This window comes from Bombus vosnesenskii, unplaced genomic scaffold (genome assembly GCF_011952255.1).
Source record: "Bombus vosnesenskii isolate JDL3184/JDL3185 unplaced genomic scaffold, Bvos_JDL3184-5_v1.1 scf7180000013289, whole genome shotgun sequence".
NCBI classification, from domain to species: domain Eukaryota; kingdom Metazoa; phylum Arthropoda; class Insecta; order Hymenoptera; family Apidae; genus Bombus; species Bombus vosnesenskii.
Genome location: NW_022882942.1, coordinates 2402501 through 2415417, shown reverse-complemented (window position 1 = coordinate 2415417; position 12917 = coordinate 2402501). Strand labels below are relative to the sequence as shown.

At 34.4% G+C, this 12917-nt stretch overlaps 1 protein-coding gene and 1 long non-coding RNA gene across 5 annotated transcripts in view; both read left to right on the top strand.

Annotated features, from left to right (window-relative positions):
- The first annotated feature begins 2476 nt into the window (after positions 1 to 2476).
- The window catches only part of LOC117232485 (tight junction protein ZO-1), a 16794-nt gene continuing 6353 nt past the window's right edge, over positions 2477 to 12917 (top strand). Inside the window, exons 1-12 of one of the 4 annotated variants that reach the window (XM_033491848.1) lie at positions 2477 to 2735; positions 3338 to 3542; positions 9579 to 9748; positions 10078 to 10280; positions 10510 to 10941; positions 11224 to 11284; positions 11368 to 11518; positions 11610 to 11761; positions 11876 to 12170; positions 12273 to 12444; positions 12541 to 12766; positions 12887 to 12917. The exon at positions 12887 to 12917 is cut by the window's right edge and continues 144 nt beyond it. In XM_033491848.1, the coding sequence (XP_033347739.1) occupies positions 2512 to 2735; positions 3338 to 3542; positions 9579 to 9748; positions 10078 to 10280; positions 10510 to 10941; positions 11224 to 11284; positions 11368 to 11518; positions 11610 to 11761; positions 11876 to 12170; positions 12273 to 12444; positions 12541 to 12766; positions 12887 to 12917 (2322 nt within the window). In that variant the 5' untranslated portion in view covers positions 2477 to 2511. Of the gene's footprint in view, positions 2736 to 3337; positions 3543 to 8526; positions 8948 to 9578; positions 9749 to 10077; positions 10281 to 10509; positions 10942 to 11223; positions 11285 to 11367; positions 11519 to 11609; positions 11762 to 11875; positions 12171 to 12272; positions 12445 to 12540; positions 12767 to 12886 lie in introns of those variants that run through there. The other 3 variants (XM_033491846.1, XM_033491847.1, XM_033491849.1) reach the window with 3 other exon arrangements.
- LOC117232487 lies at positions 5149 to 8510 on the top strand. The gene is made up of 2 exons (XR_004493135.1): positions 5149 to 6127; positions 7297 to 8510. It is a non-coding gene; the product is annotated as an uncharacterized LOC117232487 (long non-coding RNA).

Sequence of the window (12917 nt, the reverse complement as noted above, 5' to 3'; positions counted from 1 at the left end):
ATAAACGATAAACGATAAACGATAAACGACTTTTACATTCCCTTTCTAGCATTTTTAGATGCTCCATCTTTTTTAAATACGTTTATTAACGGTTTTAGCAATATCGGAGCGGTGTTGAACAAAATGTCTACGAATCTCGTGACTAATTGCATGACTATTCTTTTTCTCATGCCGATTGTACTGCCTCGTTTGAAAAACAGACTTAACCAGCAAGTTGCATGGCAGTGTCGTAAAATAATGATAACGAATAAAATCGTTTTTTCGATAAGTTGTATTGTTTTCCTTAAGCGCTGTCGGTATTGTATCTAATGACTATTCGAATTGATGATACCATAATTTTCATGTCCGGTACCGTGGCAATACTACGATGATAATACTACGGCAATTGAAAATAGGTAAGAAAAAGAAAAGAAGACAAAAAAAAAGAAAAAACAAAAATGTAATTAACTATGGTTACCTACGAAAGAAGATAAGAAACTGTTATACTTGTCGTTTAAAAGGACAATTGACGATATACGATCGAATTAAAATTGCGTCTTATATATATATATATATATATATATATATATATATATATATTCCTTAAGGATTGTACTATTGAAATAATATTGTAATATCGTCACTATTTCGGGCAGCTTTTTCTAAAGAGAAAACTCACTGTTGGGCCAATATGAATTCAAACTGTCGCGATATTTAACTTCCACCTGAACTTCAGTTTTTCTAATGACAAGTATTTACTACTTCACGATGTGAACGTTATTCTTGCCGAGAGGAAAGAAATATTTATTAAGGTGGTATCAATAATTAAATAGTTGTTGTATCATTGTGATTATACCAGGTGTCTCAATGTAACAAATAAATCCACTCACGTGGATATAGAGTATTTTATCCCCTATTTTAATACTGTATCGTATCGTTTAATGTTTAAACATTTAATTTTACAAGTAATCGTTGTATAAAAATCGTTCCTTACTATTATACCATTATTATTGTATCATTTAAATTAAGTCTAATCTCAACGAATAAAATTATTATATTTTGGATTTCGATTTTAGTTATCTCGTTTAGTTTATCGAACGATTTCTTAATCTGCGAATAATTCACAAAGACAGAAAATCGATTCGAGATTTCTGAGACGCCTTGTATATAAAGTAGTTGTATTTATATTTGAAGCAGTAAAAATCTGAGTGTTTAGAAAAGAAGTATAATCATGTAATTAACTATAGATGAGATACATATAAGTAATTATTTTTATGCGAGTCGAACGATTGAACGGATAGCCAAAATCAATAGCTTCGATTCATTCACTCTCCCTAATGTGGTAATATCAATGTGGTTTGTGCGCCAATTGAAACTGCGTTTTGCCTAGGGGAATTTTACGAACGGAGCAGAAACGTTGTTTTATTTTCAACGTGTCGTTTGATTGATTTTTCTGTAGTGAAATTTACAGGTATTACGGAAGGCAACGAGAAATGGAAAACTCGTTTAATTACTATGGGAAATTCGATAAAATTCCGACAAAAGTTTCTATCGTTTAACGTTTAATAATTAAACGAACAGAAATGTTCGCAAAAATTGGGAAACTTTCAACAACAAAATTGCATTAAATGTACATAAGTATTATCTTTTCAATATACGATTATCCTTAACGTCGCTACTTCTCGTTGCTTTTCACATTATATTTCAGTTTGTGGCTCAATTTATTTTGACATCGATGATGCAAATAAAACATCCATCGTCGACTAGCGTTCCTCAGAATTAAAAAGAATTTCTTTTCGGTCATATTGTATTCTTTACATTTGTTGAAAGTTATTAGAATTTGTATTATGAAATCGCAACGTTTTGTTGTTTAATAAATTTTGAGTGCCTAATCCACCACAATTATTAGATTCCTGTCTTTCGATGTGTATATATTTTTAAATAAACTTGCAGTCTTTCGTTATCGTTCGATAACCACTGTATATTATATTTTTATTATATCTGGTAATTTCAGTTCTTCCATCATTTTTATATTTCGTTACATTTAGGAACTCTTTATTTTTCCATCGTTTTGTTGACGAGAATAGGGAATATTCTAAATAGTTTCAAGGTCCATGGAATTATAGCATTTCTAGCGGTCTTCTTGTTGAAAACGAAAGGTAATCTTCCGATTGCAGCATCATCTTACAAAAACTATCCTACGCAGCTGTTACTGCAGTCTACGCGCAATCTAAAGGTATACATACTTACGCTGTTTTATTCTTCAAGATATATTCTCTTAGACTTAACGGCAAACGTTCAATAGAGTCAATATAATAATTAAAAGTAGATCATGTTCTACTTCTTAATTTAGTTTTTAGACTTTTTCGCAAACTAACACCATTCTTCGATTTGTCTATTTATTTTAATTTTGTGTGTGCGTGCGTGCGTGCGTGCGTGTGTGTGTGTGTGTTTTCTCATTTGACGAATAGAGGACAAAACGCGTCATAATTTGAAGAATACGAAAAGCAGTGCGTGAATTTGGAGCTTCGTATGGTCGATAGATCGATCGTTCGTCGAAAGAATTCCAACGACTCATCTGGTATCAGCAACACCCGCTACGATAAGCCAGGTTATGAAACCGCCCACATTTCGAATCGTCCCTCCGCTCACTTTTCACTGTTCTTCCGCAAATTAGTGTTCACCGTTCCTCTAACCGAATATTTCTCCGGCTTGATCGTTAGAAGTTTGTTTCGTCAAGCTTTTCTCGAAGCACGGTAATCGTTTGTGATCGATTCTCGCCTTTCCTCTCGAATGGTGTGTTCTAATAGTGAAAAGTGAAGAAAGTGACTTATGAAACACAAGAAGAGTATATCCCTTGTTAAATTTATTAAATTTTGTTACTCAAAATATTGAATTCTTATGCAATTTGCCTGAAAATTATAGCATCTCGTCGACGTATAATGTCTAGAAATTTACGTTCAACGTCTGGAATTATACTAATCGATGTTAATGCATGCAAATAGCAATAGTAATAGTTAGTTGCAAATTCATAGCGCGGCAAAGTTATTTTAAATAGTTCTAAAAAGATTTCAGACACGAAGATAAAGTTCTATTATCATAATTGACGTCAGTATTGAATTTCTATTAAAGGATTATTGAATATTGTTATTTTAAATGGAATATTTACTCAAATAACGTTATCTTTGTATACTTTAACATATACTGTTTCAAATAAGACTTTGCGTACAGATCGGTTTAGTAAATATTAAACGTTGTTAGAACTATAATTTGTACGTTCATAAATAATAAGAATATTGTTAAGTTAGTTATGTAAATGCAAATAAATATTGTTTTATTCTTTTATTTCTTAATGTAGTTACCGACGGAGATCGCTAGTAAGAAAACGTCAATATCGACTATTGATTGAGATGAGGATATTCAGTAAATTGTTTCACCATGGCAAGAAGAAGAAAAAACGGCATGATTTAAAAAAAAGTACACAAAGAAGAAGGAACTACGTACCTCAAGATAATTTTCTTTTAGCTGGGAATCAACATGGAAGAGAGAGAAGAAGACGTAAGGTAAGCAAAGTGCATTTATTCGAGTAAATGTTATTATCTAACATAACACAAACTATTATCTCACAGTAGCTACATCTTGTATAATTTTATTATTTTAATAATCTTGTATAATTTAATTTTGAAATTAACTTAACTATAGATTTATCATAGGGGTACCATAAAAAGATGTTAAAAATGTAAGAAATATTTTAGTATTAAACGTATATCAATTAGAATATTAATATTATAATATATATTTATAGCGTAGTGTTATCATTAATTTAAGGCAAATAATATTTATAAATATTATTTATAATATTTTCTGATTACAACAGTAATTAAAAGCGAGATTCCCATTACAAAAATATTATCCCGATTGACTGGAGGCTTAAAGCCATCGCTAAGAACATACGTAAGGAAAAGCGCCAGTTTAGCTGGAATATGACACACCTCACAAGCAGCTGGAATGTGTCTTTCTGGCTCAGGTATCACTCTTTTGTGTCCCCCGTCCTAGCTTTCTTCTGGATTCGCAGGTAGTAGAATTAGATTGGACGCTGCACAAAATAAACGCAATACAGGTTAAATCTCAAAGATACCTATTTTTCGTGGTACAATAGTTACCGACCATCGAGCAATCATAAAGCATACACCTGACGTGAAATGCACTTGAATATAATAATTTATATACTTGTTAATTGAATTAAGAACAAACGAATTAAACATGTTGATTTAATATCGTAATATCGGATAATATAATCTATGACACTAAAAGGAATAATTGATCGAGAGACTAAAGGATCGATTAAAATGGAACAGAATTAGATGTGCTTACATACTGCTTGTTTTGTTGATACGCCAATTTGGCTACTTTCAGCATCTCGTACTGGTCTGCTTATAATACGTGCCTTCATCGTCGTATACGCGCACGTGCTTCAAGTCCAGATGTGACTTTCACATAACGGGTGTTCCAAACCAAGTAAAAATCAGTCGTATCACTACGATATTTGTTAAGGTAATTGTTATTATATTTATTCATAACAAACAAAGTGAACAATTTCGAAATAATCGAAGACTTTGTGAAAATAATCTAAAATACTATATCGTCTAGGACGTTACAAGCTAATTCGTTATCTTATATTGCATCGATGGAAACTAAACTATCATTAAAAACAGCTAGAATGTGACAGTATTTCATATTTTAATTCAATTATCTTTTTAAATCTTTTCTTGTTCTGCACAGTGTCTCAGCCGTTGATATTTTAAAATCGACAAATAACTAAGGTCACCTTTCTTCTAATTCATTGAACTAGTATAAACATTGTTCGTAAGTAATTGTGTGTGACACAATAACATATGATATGCGGAGATATAGAACGTGGACATAAATGTTTAAATTGAATCCTTAAACTTGATACACGTATATTGGCTCTGCAGCGTATATATATTATGTGTACGTATGAGTATTATGCGTACGTACATTCGCTACCACTTAAGAGGTAAATATCATACTATGTTGACGTCTTTCATTACAACTTTCTACAAACATAACGATACCATTCGAACATATGGTGAAATAATCAACAATAATGAATATACATATACGAACGCTTAGTTTACGATGTTTCTAGTAACTTTGGTGTTTGTTAACAGTTCGCTACTGAAAGATCGTGTATGATACAAAGTATTGAAACATTATGTATCGTTTGTACTTAAAAATCTTTAGTCCGAAGAATTTGAATTAAGGTTAGGGTGAGAACGAAACTTCACGTTTTCTTTTACAGATACACCTGTCTTTCTTAGAAATACACTAAAATGAAAAAGCACATAGAACATTCAAAGCACAATGCTTTCTATAATAGTTGGTAGGTGAAAGAATTTTCCACCGGGGTCCTACGTTTTAAATTATATTTAAAAAAAAATATGAATTTATGTAAAAATCCATGATCTATGTTTACTATTAAAACGATAAATCCAAATACTGGATACACGTTGATGCCTCGAGATCGGGCCCATCACTAGTGAAGCCGAAAACCGGTGCGCAGGCACGCGCATGCTGTGCGCTCCCTACTATTCTCCGGGTCCTCTAGCGTAGGTCCGTGGTGCCCCTACCATTTCCCACTGTCCGCGACACGTTCACTCAAGCAGGCTTCGTACTCCTCCCCGCAGCCGCCAAGCCCGTTTCTCATCCGATTTGCGTCGACCTGCCGCCTGCTTTAACCAAGCCACGCTCCAAACTATACGAGCCGATCTTCGGCCCAAGAATTTCTCGACTTCCCGATATGCGTACAGCCGCCCTAAGCTGCTACAACTTTTGCTCGTGTATATACCGACTTTCGTCTCCGTTTCGAGTGGTCTGAAGTGAACTCAGTGATCGTGCAAGTGCTGCTGGTGAAGCATTTAAGTGTACATTTTATGGATGGAACATCGCTGGATGTGTAAGAAAAATTGTGCCGCTGCAATTTCAAGTACCGATAGGTGGATCTCGGATTTTCTGGTCTAAAACACACCGTGGGATTTCTGAGCTTCCCTTTTTCGGCGGACAGCGATTCGTCTGGTTGGAATTGTGAGATGTTTTATTTCGGATCTTTCTCACACCGAATGTTACGGTTTGTTTCGTTTCTGTCCCGAAAATCATTTCGAAAGATTCTTATCTCATTGTCTGATGCAAAAACAGATAGAGTTTCTCAGTTTCGTTTTTCCTATATTATTTATGAATATAGGTATTTCGTTGTATCCCCTATAAATATATCGTAGATTATCTCACGAGGTTTCTGTAGCACAAAGAAATTCATTTTCGACTGAAATAAGAATATCAACTATAAAACCTAAAGTTTATTTTCTAATGCAACTCGTTTCTTGTTTCTTATTTGCTTTATTCGATAATTACTAAGGAATTTTAAACAATTATTCTACTAATTTTTCTACAACGCTCTGAAACGAATCTTTCGCGTTTCTTCGATCCTCTAATATAGATAATCAATCGAATGGTAACTTGTAGTAAGTACTCTAATTAATGTACTCTAATTAAAGAGTAGACGAATGTTTATAGTGGTTTGAGAAATCTCGTCGAGCGAATCTCTAGTAAAACATTACCGGTGGAGTGAACGATGCGGAAGTTGCGGTGCTTCCTTGCTTTCTGAAAATTTTTTCTCATAGAGTCGTTCTTTTCATTGGCCGAGGGTGACTCGGATGATTGGAATTCGTTCTCCGCTGACAACGTGGTGCTGATTTTTCGAATGCAGCAAGATACCTTTTCCCTCAAAGGTTCTCGTTTGCCGAGAGTCTGTACGTTTATAGCAGTTCGAACTTCTCTTTTGTAAATCGAGTTTGGAAAATGGAAGTTTCAATGGTAGTGGAAGCACCGGAACTTTTTCGATATAGAATCTTCCAACCTCGTTCCTCGTTTTTCCGAGCAACAAGTGGTGTTCGACGCAACACCTTGATTATTTCAGCTTTTTACGAATCTCTAAATAAAATGATAATTTACGATAAAATATATCTTTGGTTGAAAGTTTAGCCTAGGTTAAAAGCTATTTATAAATTGAAAGTAAAAGTAAATCTAGAATAATATAAGAATATAGGTAAAATTAATCAAATCATCCTATACTGTAATCGATTTAGGGAAAGTAGCTGCTATTTTTAACGAGAAGTTTTATTCTTTTTTTTCAACGAGATAAAAAATTAAGAGAAACGAGAGGAATGAAAATTCAGTAAAATTTCTAACGCGAAACGAGCGTGTTCCCTTGTTTTATATATGAATTTTATAAATTTACAGCGTTGTGTGATAGAAGATAATGGACAGTGGTGAAAGATATAGACTTGCAGTGCAGTCAGCAAACGTGCGAAAAAGCTAAGTAAATAGATTAGAAGTCCCTTTGTGCGATTTTTATGAAAGACCGCCAATGAAATTGCCGAAGAGAGAACGGAATACGTGTTTCCAATGAAAATATCAAGAAATATCAAGAAGAAAATCTTGCGATTCTAACCTCTTCTAAACAACGAAATTTTCAGTGAAAGCAAAAGCAAAAAGAAAACGTAATTAATTTATGCCGAGAGAAAAAATTTCGTGGTCGACACGAAACCAAATACAAAAATCTTCGAACGCTACGAAACAAGCTTCAAATATGAAGAATATTCTGAAATGATAGAAACCTATACCGTTGAATGTAAGATAAAACAATTTGGTGCGTATGAAACAAAAAAGAAAGAGAAGAGAAAAGGCGATTAGTCGTTGAGATCGAATTCGGTTAGTCGAGAGACGAAACGTTCAAGATCAACGAAGAAACGTTGGCGTGTAAAATATGGAATTAGAACGATGAGGAAAGTGAAGGTCTGATCGCCCGAAAGGAAAATGGAATTCCATAACTACGCGTTGCTTTGAATTGTCCGCGTGTTGCGCTCATCGTGCACGGTACGCAACGCAATTGGGGAAACTCTTTTATTGGAAATGAGGTCGTGCGATCCTATGGTATAGAGCGTAGAATATCGTAGGATACTCGTACAATAGAACAGAGAGAGAGAGAGAGAGAGAGAGAGAGAGTATCTAGTAGGATAAGAGGGAAAGAAAAAAAGAAAAGAAAAAAGGCAAAAAGCCACGTTGGATATATCTGGGATGCACGTGGGATTGGCTGTTTTCACGCCACTGCTTGGGACAGTTGGGACGCCTATGCGTCGGAAAATTCCTCCGAGAAGACGCATACCCCCGTCATTTGTGTAGCTAACTAGAAACGCTAATTAATTTATGACCAACTTTTTAAAAATAAAGTTCAAATCGAATAGGAGGGGAAAAATTTAAGGTCAAAGGAAAATAGATTTCTATAGCGACAGAATCCAAAAATAAGTTTTTAGGAAAATTTAGTTGTTACGAAATTCGTGGGAGGAATTTTTCCATAAGGCAAGTTTTACGAACAAAGACGGAGAAAGAAATATACGCGAAGCAATTAGAAAAGTTTAATCGAATCTTTAAGGAGAAAATTTGCAAAAAAAAAAAAAAAAAAAAAAAAATTTGCAAAAAAAGAAAGAAGAAGCTTCGTGAGAATATCGTGAAAGACAATTTTCCAAAATGAATATATTGATTTCCATTGTTGCACCGATAAGGGAATTAAGTAAAAACGATGATAAAAAGTGTTGAAATTGAGGCGAGTTTAGGCACGTAAACATTTTTGATCAAAGTTTTGTAGAACAATGATGCAGCTTTAGCTTAAAAGAAAGAGTATATGGATAAGAAAGAATGCACGTGTAGTCAAGATGGTTGTTCAGAGGTGTTAAACGGAAAGACACCGAATTTTCAAGACGAAGTTCCTCAGGGCACGAGAATGGATAGAAACGATAGCAACGTGGGTGTCGGAAATTCGGCTAATCCCCAAAATTCGTCTTCCACGACACACGGTATTCTTCACAATACTTCGGTTGGAACCGATGCACAGGTGCGAATTAACAATCATGCACGAATAAATGAAAGTGTTTAAAAAATATCATTGTCTTTGTTTTACAGAGATAAATACAAAATTTGAAAATATTTCTTCTCGTTATAATTATTATTATTAAAATTCTACGATAAATACAAATGTCTTAAAACGAAATTTTGTTGAAAATTAAATCGAATATTGCAATTTATGTAAAACCTGGGTTCTGTTACACCGAATCACGTTACGAATTCGAAATAAAACGTGATCCTGGATTTGGTTCGAGTTAAATGTGTGTTAAGTAGAAGAAGAATCTTGTTAACGCGAACCCCTAGAATTTTCATCCAATTATGTACTTACTCCGCTTGTTTCTTTCTTTTTCTTTTTTTTCGATTTCTCGCTATCTGTTCACGAGAAACTAAATTCATTGAAATTTTATAAGGTGGGGCGGAGGGGGCGAGGGGGGGTGGGGGGTGGGGAGGAAAGAGAAAAGGGAAAGACTCTTCGATATGCCTATGGTATTCTCGAAACAATGTACAAAATTCGTTATCGTAAAACGAATAAGATATGAAAGCACGATAGCGAGTTTCTCATTGTAGATTAAAATAAACTGAGTTTTTTTCCAACTTATTTTTATACGAAAATTTTTCAGAACGGCGACAGAGCATGGGAGGTTCATCATGTTACTGTTACCAGAGTTCCGGGTTACGGATTCGGTATTGCTGTTTCTGGTGGTCGGGATAATCCTCATTTCACTAACGGCGATCCTGCTATCGCGATTTCTGATGTCTTGAAAGCTGGACCGGCCGAAGGAAAATTGCAGTAAGAACATTTACGGAGATTTTGTGTATGTGTGCGCGCGCGCGCGTGTATGTACAATAATAATAATAATAATATATATATATATATATATATATATATATATATATATATATATATATATATATATATAATGAATATATTTATTAATTTGATACAATTGTCGTTTCGTACTTTATTTTAGTACTCTAATATCTAAAATATTTGATATATCGATATATTTATATAAGATTGTAATTCAAAATTGATTGACTTCTATCAGAGAGCAATGAACAGTATAGAAATTACAGATATTTATTGTAATGCCAACACGCGAAATTATCATTTTCTAGAGTAAATGATCGCATAATATCTGCCAATGGAATATCGTTAGAGGGCGCCGATTATGGAGCAGCAATTCGTGTTCTCAGGGATTCCGGATCGACGGTTCTTTTAGTTGTTAAGCGTAGAGCTTCGTCGAATACTTCTGGAAGTATAGGAAATTCCACTCTTCAGAGTCATCGGTTGACTTTAACGAGAAATAATAAAAAAGATGGTAGATAAAACATACTTTTTTTATCCATAATATCTTCCAATAACACCGATCTAAAGACGCTGGTGGCTAAATTGAAATTTTCTTAAATTCTAAAATATTATATTATATTATATATAAATTATTATATATAAAAATATTAATCAACATTTGGAATTTAAGAATTAAATTTAATTGTCTTTTTTATCGATCTTTCATTTATCGATCGATCTAAATATGTATTTTTCTACAGATTTCGGGATTGTTCTTGGGTGTCGTCTTTACGTGAAAGAAGTAACTCGAGATAACACAGGGGTGAAACCGGGAGACGTTTTAACGCGAATCGGCAGCGTGGCTACGGATAACATGACCTTAAAGGAAGCTAAGAAATTGATGGATCAGTGCAAAGATAGATTGTCGATCGTGGTAACTCGAGACAACTCCTGCTGTCACGTTCAACAACAGGCAAAGAGCGAAACTGGTGAATATGTTTCTGGTACGACGAGTTACAGTAGCCAGAACTTGTACGTTCCACCTCCAACGAGACAACCGATAGAGGACAAGAGCAATCTTGTTCCTAGAGGTCGTGCAAGAGGGCCATTGATGGATGTATCTCTCAGTCAATTGGATCTTCCTGCGACACCTACGGTAGACCCTCCCAGGCCACCGCCTCCTAGACCAGAAGGTACGATTTCTGCTCTTGTGCTCTATTTATGATTTTCAAAAGTACGAAATCTCATAAAAAATCTCGTAAAACATCTCGTAAAACGAACAACGTTATGACGTTTTACGTTTATGACGTTTCAGAATTAAAGAAAGACGTATATAAGAAAACGTATTTTGTTTATTTCGAAATACTTGCATCTGAATTAACTATACTTGTACATGAATTAAATATATTACAATGTAATAATTAAAAATTGAAATGTCAATCGATTGAAAGTGCAACGTCTATACTCTCTTTTAGATTATTACAGCACAAGGAGACAATTGTACGATGAAGATCTATCTAGGAACAAGCTTCCAATGTAAGATGTATCTTTTATTACCACTACCATCGACTATTATGAAATTATTTGTCGCATATTAATTAATATCGATTAACTTTTAGGCCCGATCCTCGATTTATTACTTTCCAAAAGGAGGGATCAGTGGGCGTTAGATTAAGTGGCGGAAACGAAACTGGCGTTTTCGTGACAGCCGTTCAAGCAGGAAGCCCGGCGTCTCTTCAGGGTTTACAACCTGGAGATAAGATTTTAAAAGTAAAATGTTTTATCGATCGAAATGTTTTAAAATGAACAAAATTGACATTGTGTATGAAAGCATGTACAACTCTGATCTATGTTATCGTAGATAAACGATATGGACATGAAAGGAGTAACAAGAGAAGAGGCTGTCCTTTTCTTACTTAGCCTCCAAGAACAAATTGATTTGATCGTTCAACACCGACGACAGGAATACGATCAAGTAGTAGCATCTGGAAAGGGCGATTCTTTTCACATAAAGTACGTACTAATTCAAATAGAATTTAAATAGAATTTTAAAAAACTAATATATCATTTAAATCGATATACGTTTAAAGATGTATATTTCACGAGAAATCTCGTATCATATTGCAGAACTCATTTCCATTACGAACAACCGCAAAAAGGTGAAATGAGTTTTCGTAGCGGAGATGTGTTTCACGTTGTAGACACGCTGCACAACGGTGTTGTCGGCTCGTGGCAGGTGTTTCGTATTGGTAGGAATAATCAGGAAGTACAAAAAGGAATAATTCCAAATAAAGCACGAGCCGAAGAACTAGCAACGGCGCAATTCAATGCAACCAAGAAGGAAATGAGTGCCAGTGAAAGCAGAGGTAGTTTCTTTAGGAGAAGACGAAGCAGTCATAGACGTTCTAAATCTCTTGGCAGAGTATGTTTCTTTTTATCTACTTGATAAAACTTCTGGCATAATTTATTCGTATAATCAGTTATCATAATGATGTATATTTTTTCTATTGTTTATCATTTTCAGGATCATTGGGACGATGTAGTATTTTCAGACAGTGTTAGCAAATTTCCAGCGTATGAAAGAGTAATCTTAAGGCACCCAGGATTTGTCAGACCCGTAGTATTATTTGGTCCTGTCGCAGATCTAGCTAGAGAAAAGTTGTTGAAAGACTTTCCTGATAAATTCACGTCTCCGCGTGAGTAGCAAAATTTTTTTAATTCACCTTAAAATTAATCGAATAATAATCTAAACGTTCGTTCGTTCGTTCGTTCGTTCGTTCGTTCGTTCATAGAAATGGAAAATCAGTTAGATGATAACATTGGAAAGAATACAAAGTCATCGGGTATCATTCGACTTAGTGCTATCAGAGAAGTGATGGATCGAGGAAAACATGCTTTATTGGACATCACTCCAAACGCAGTGGATCGATTGAATTACGCGCAATTCTATCCTATAGTCATTTTTCTGAAAGCTGAAACGAAACAAATTATCAAGGAGATGCGTGCCGGAATTCCTAAGTAAGTATCTATCGAACAAATATATTGATGTTGTTTTTCCGACACATATATATTATATGTGTTATACGTGTTATATGTTTTTCAGACACATAATTAGACAATCTCGGATTTTGATTTCAGATCGGCGCATAAAAGTAGTAAAAAGCTTTTG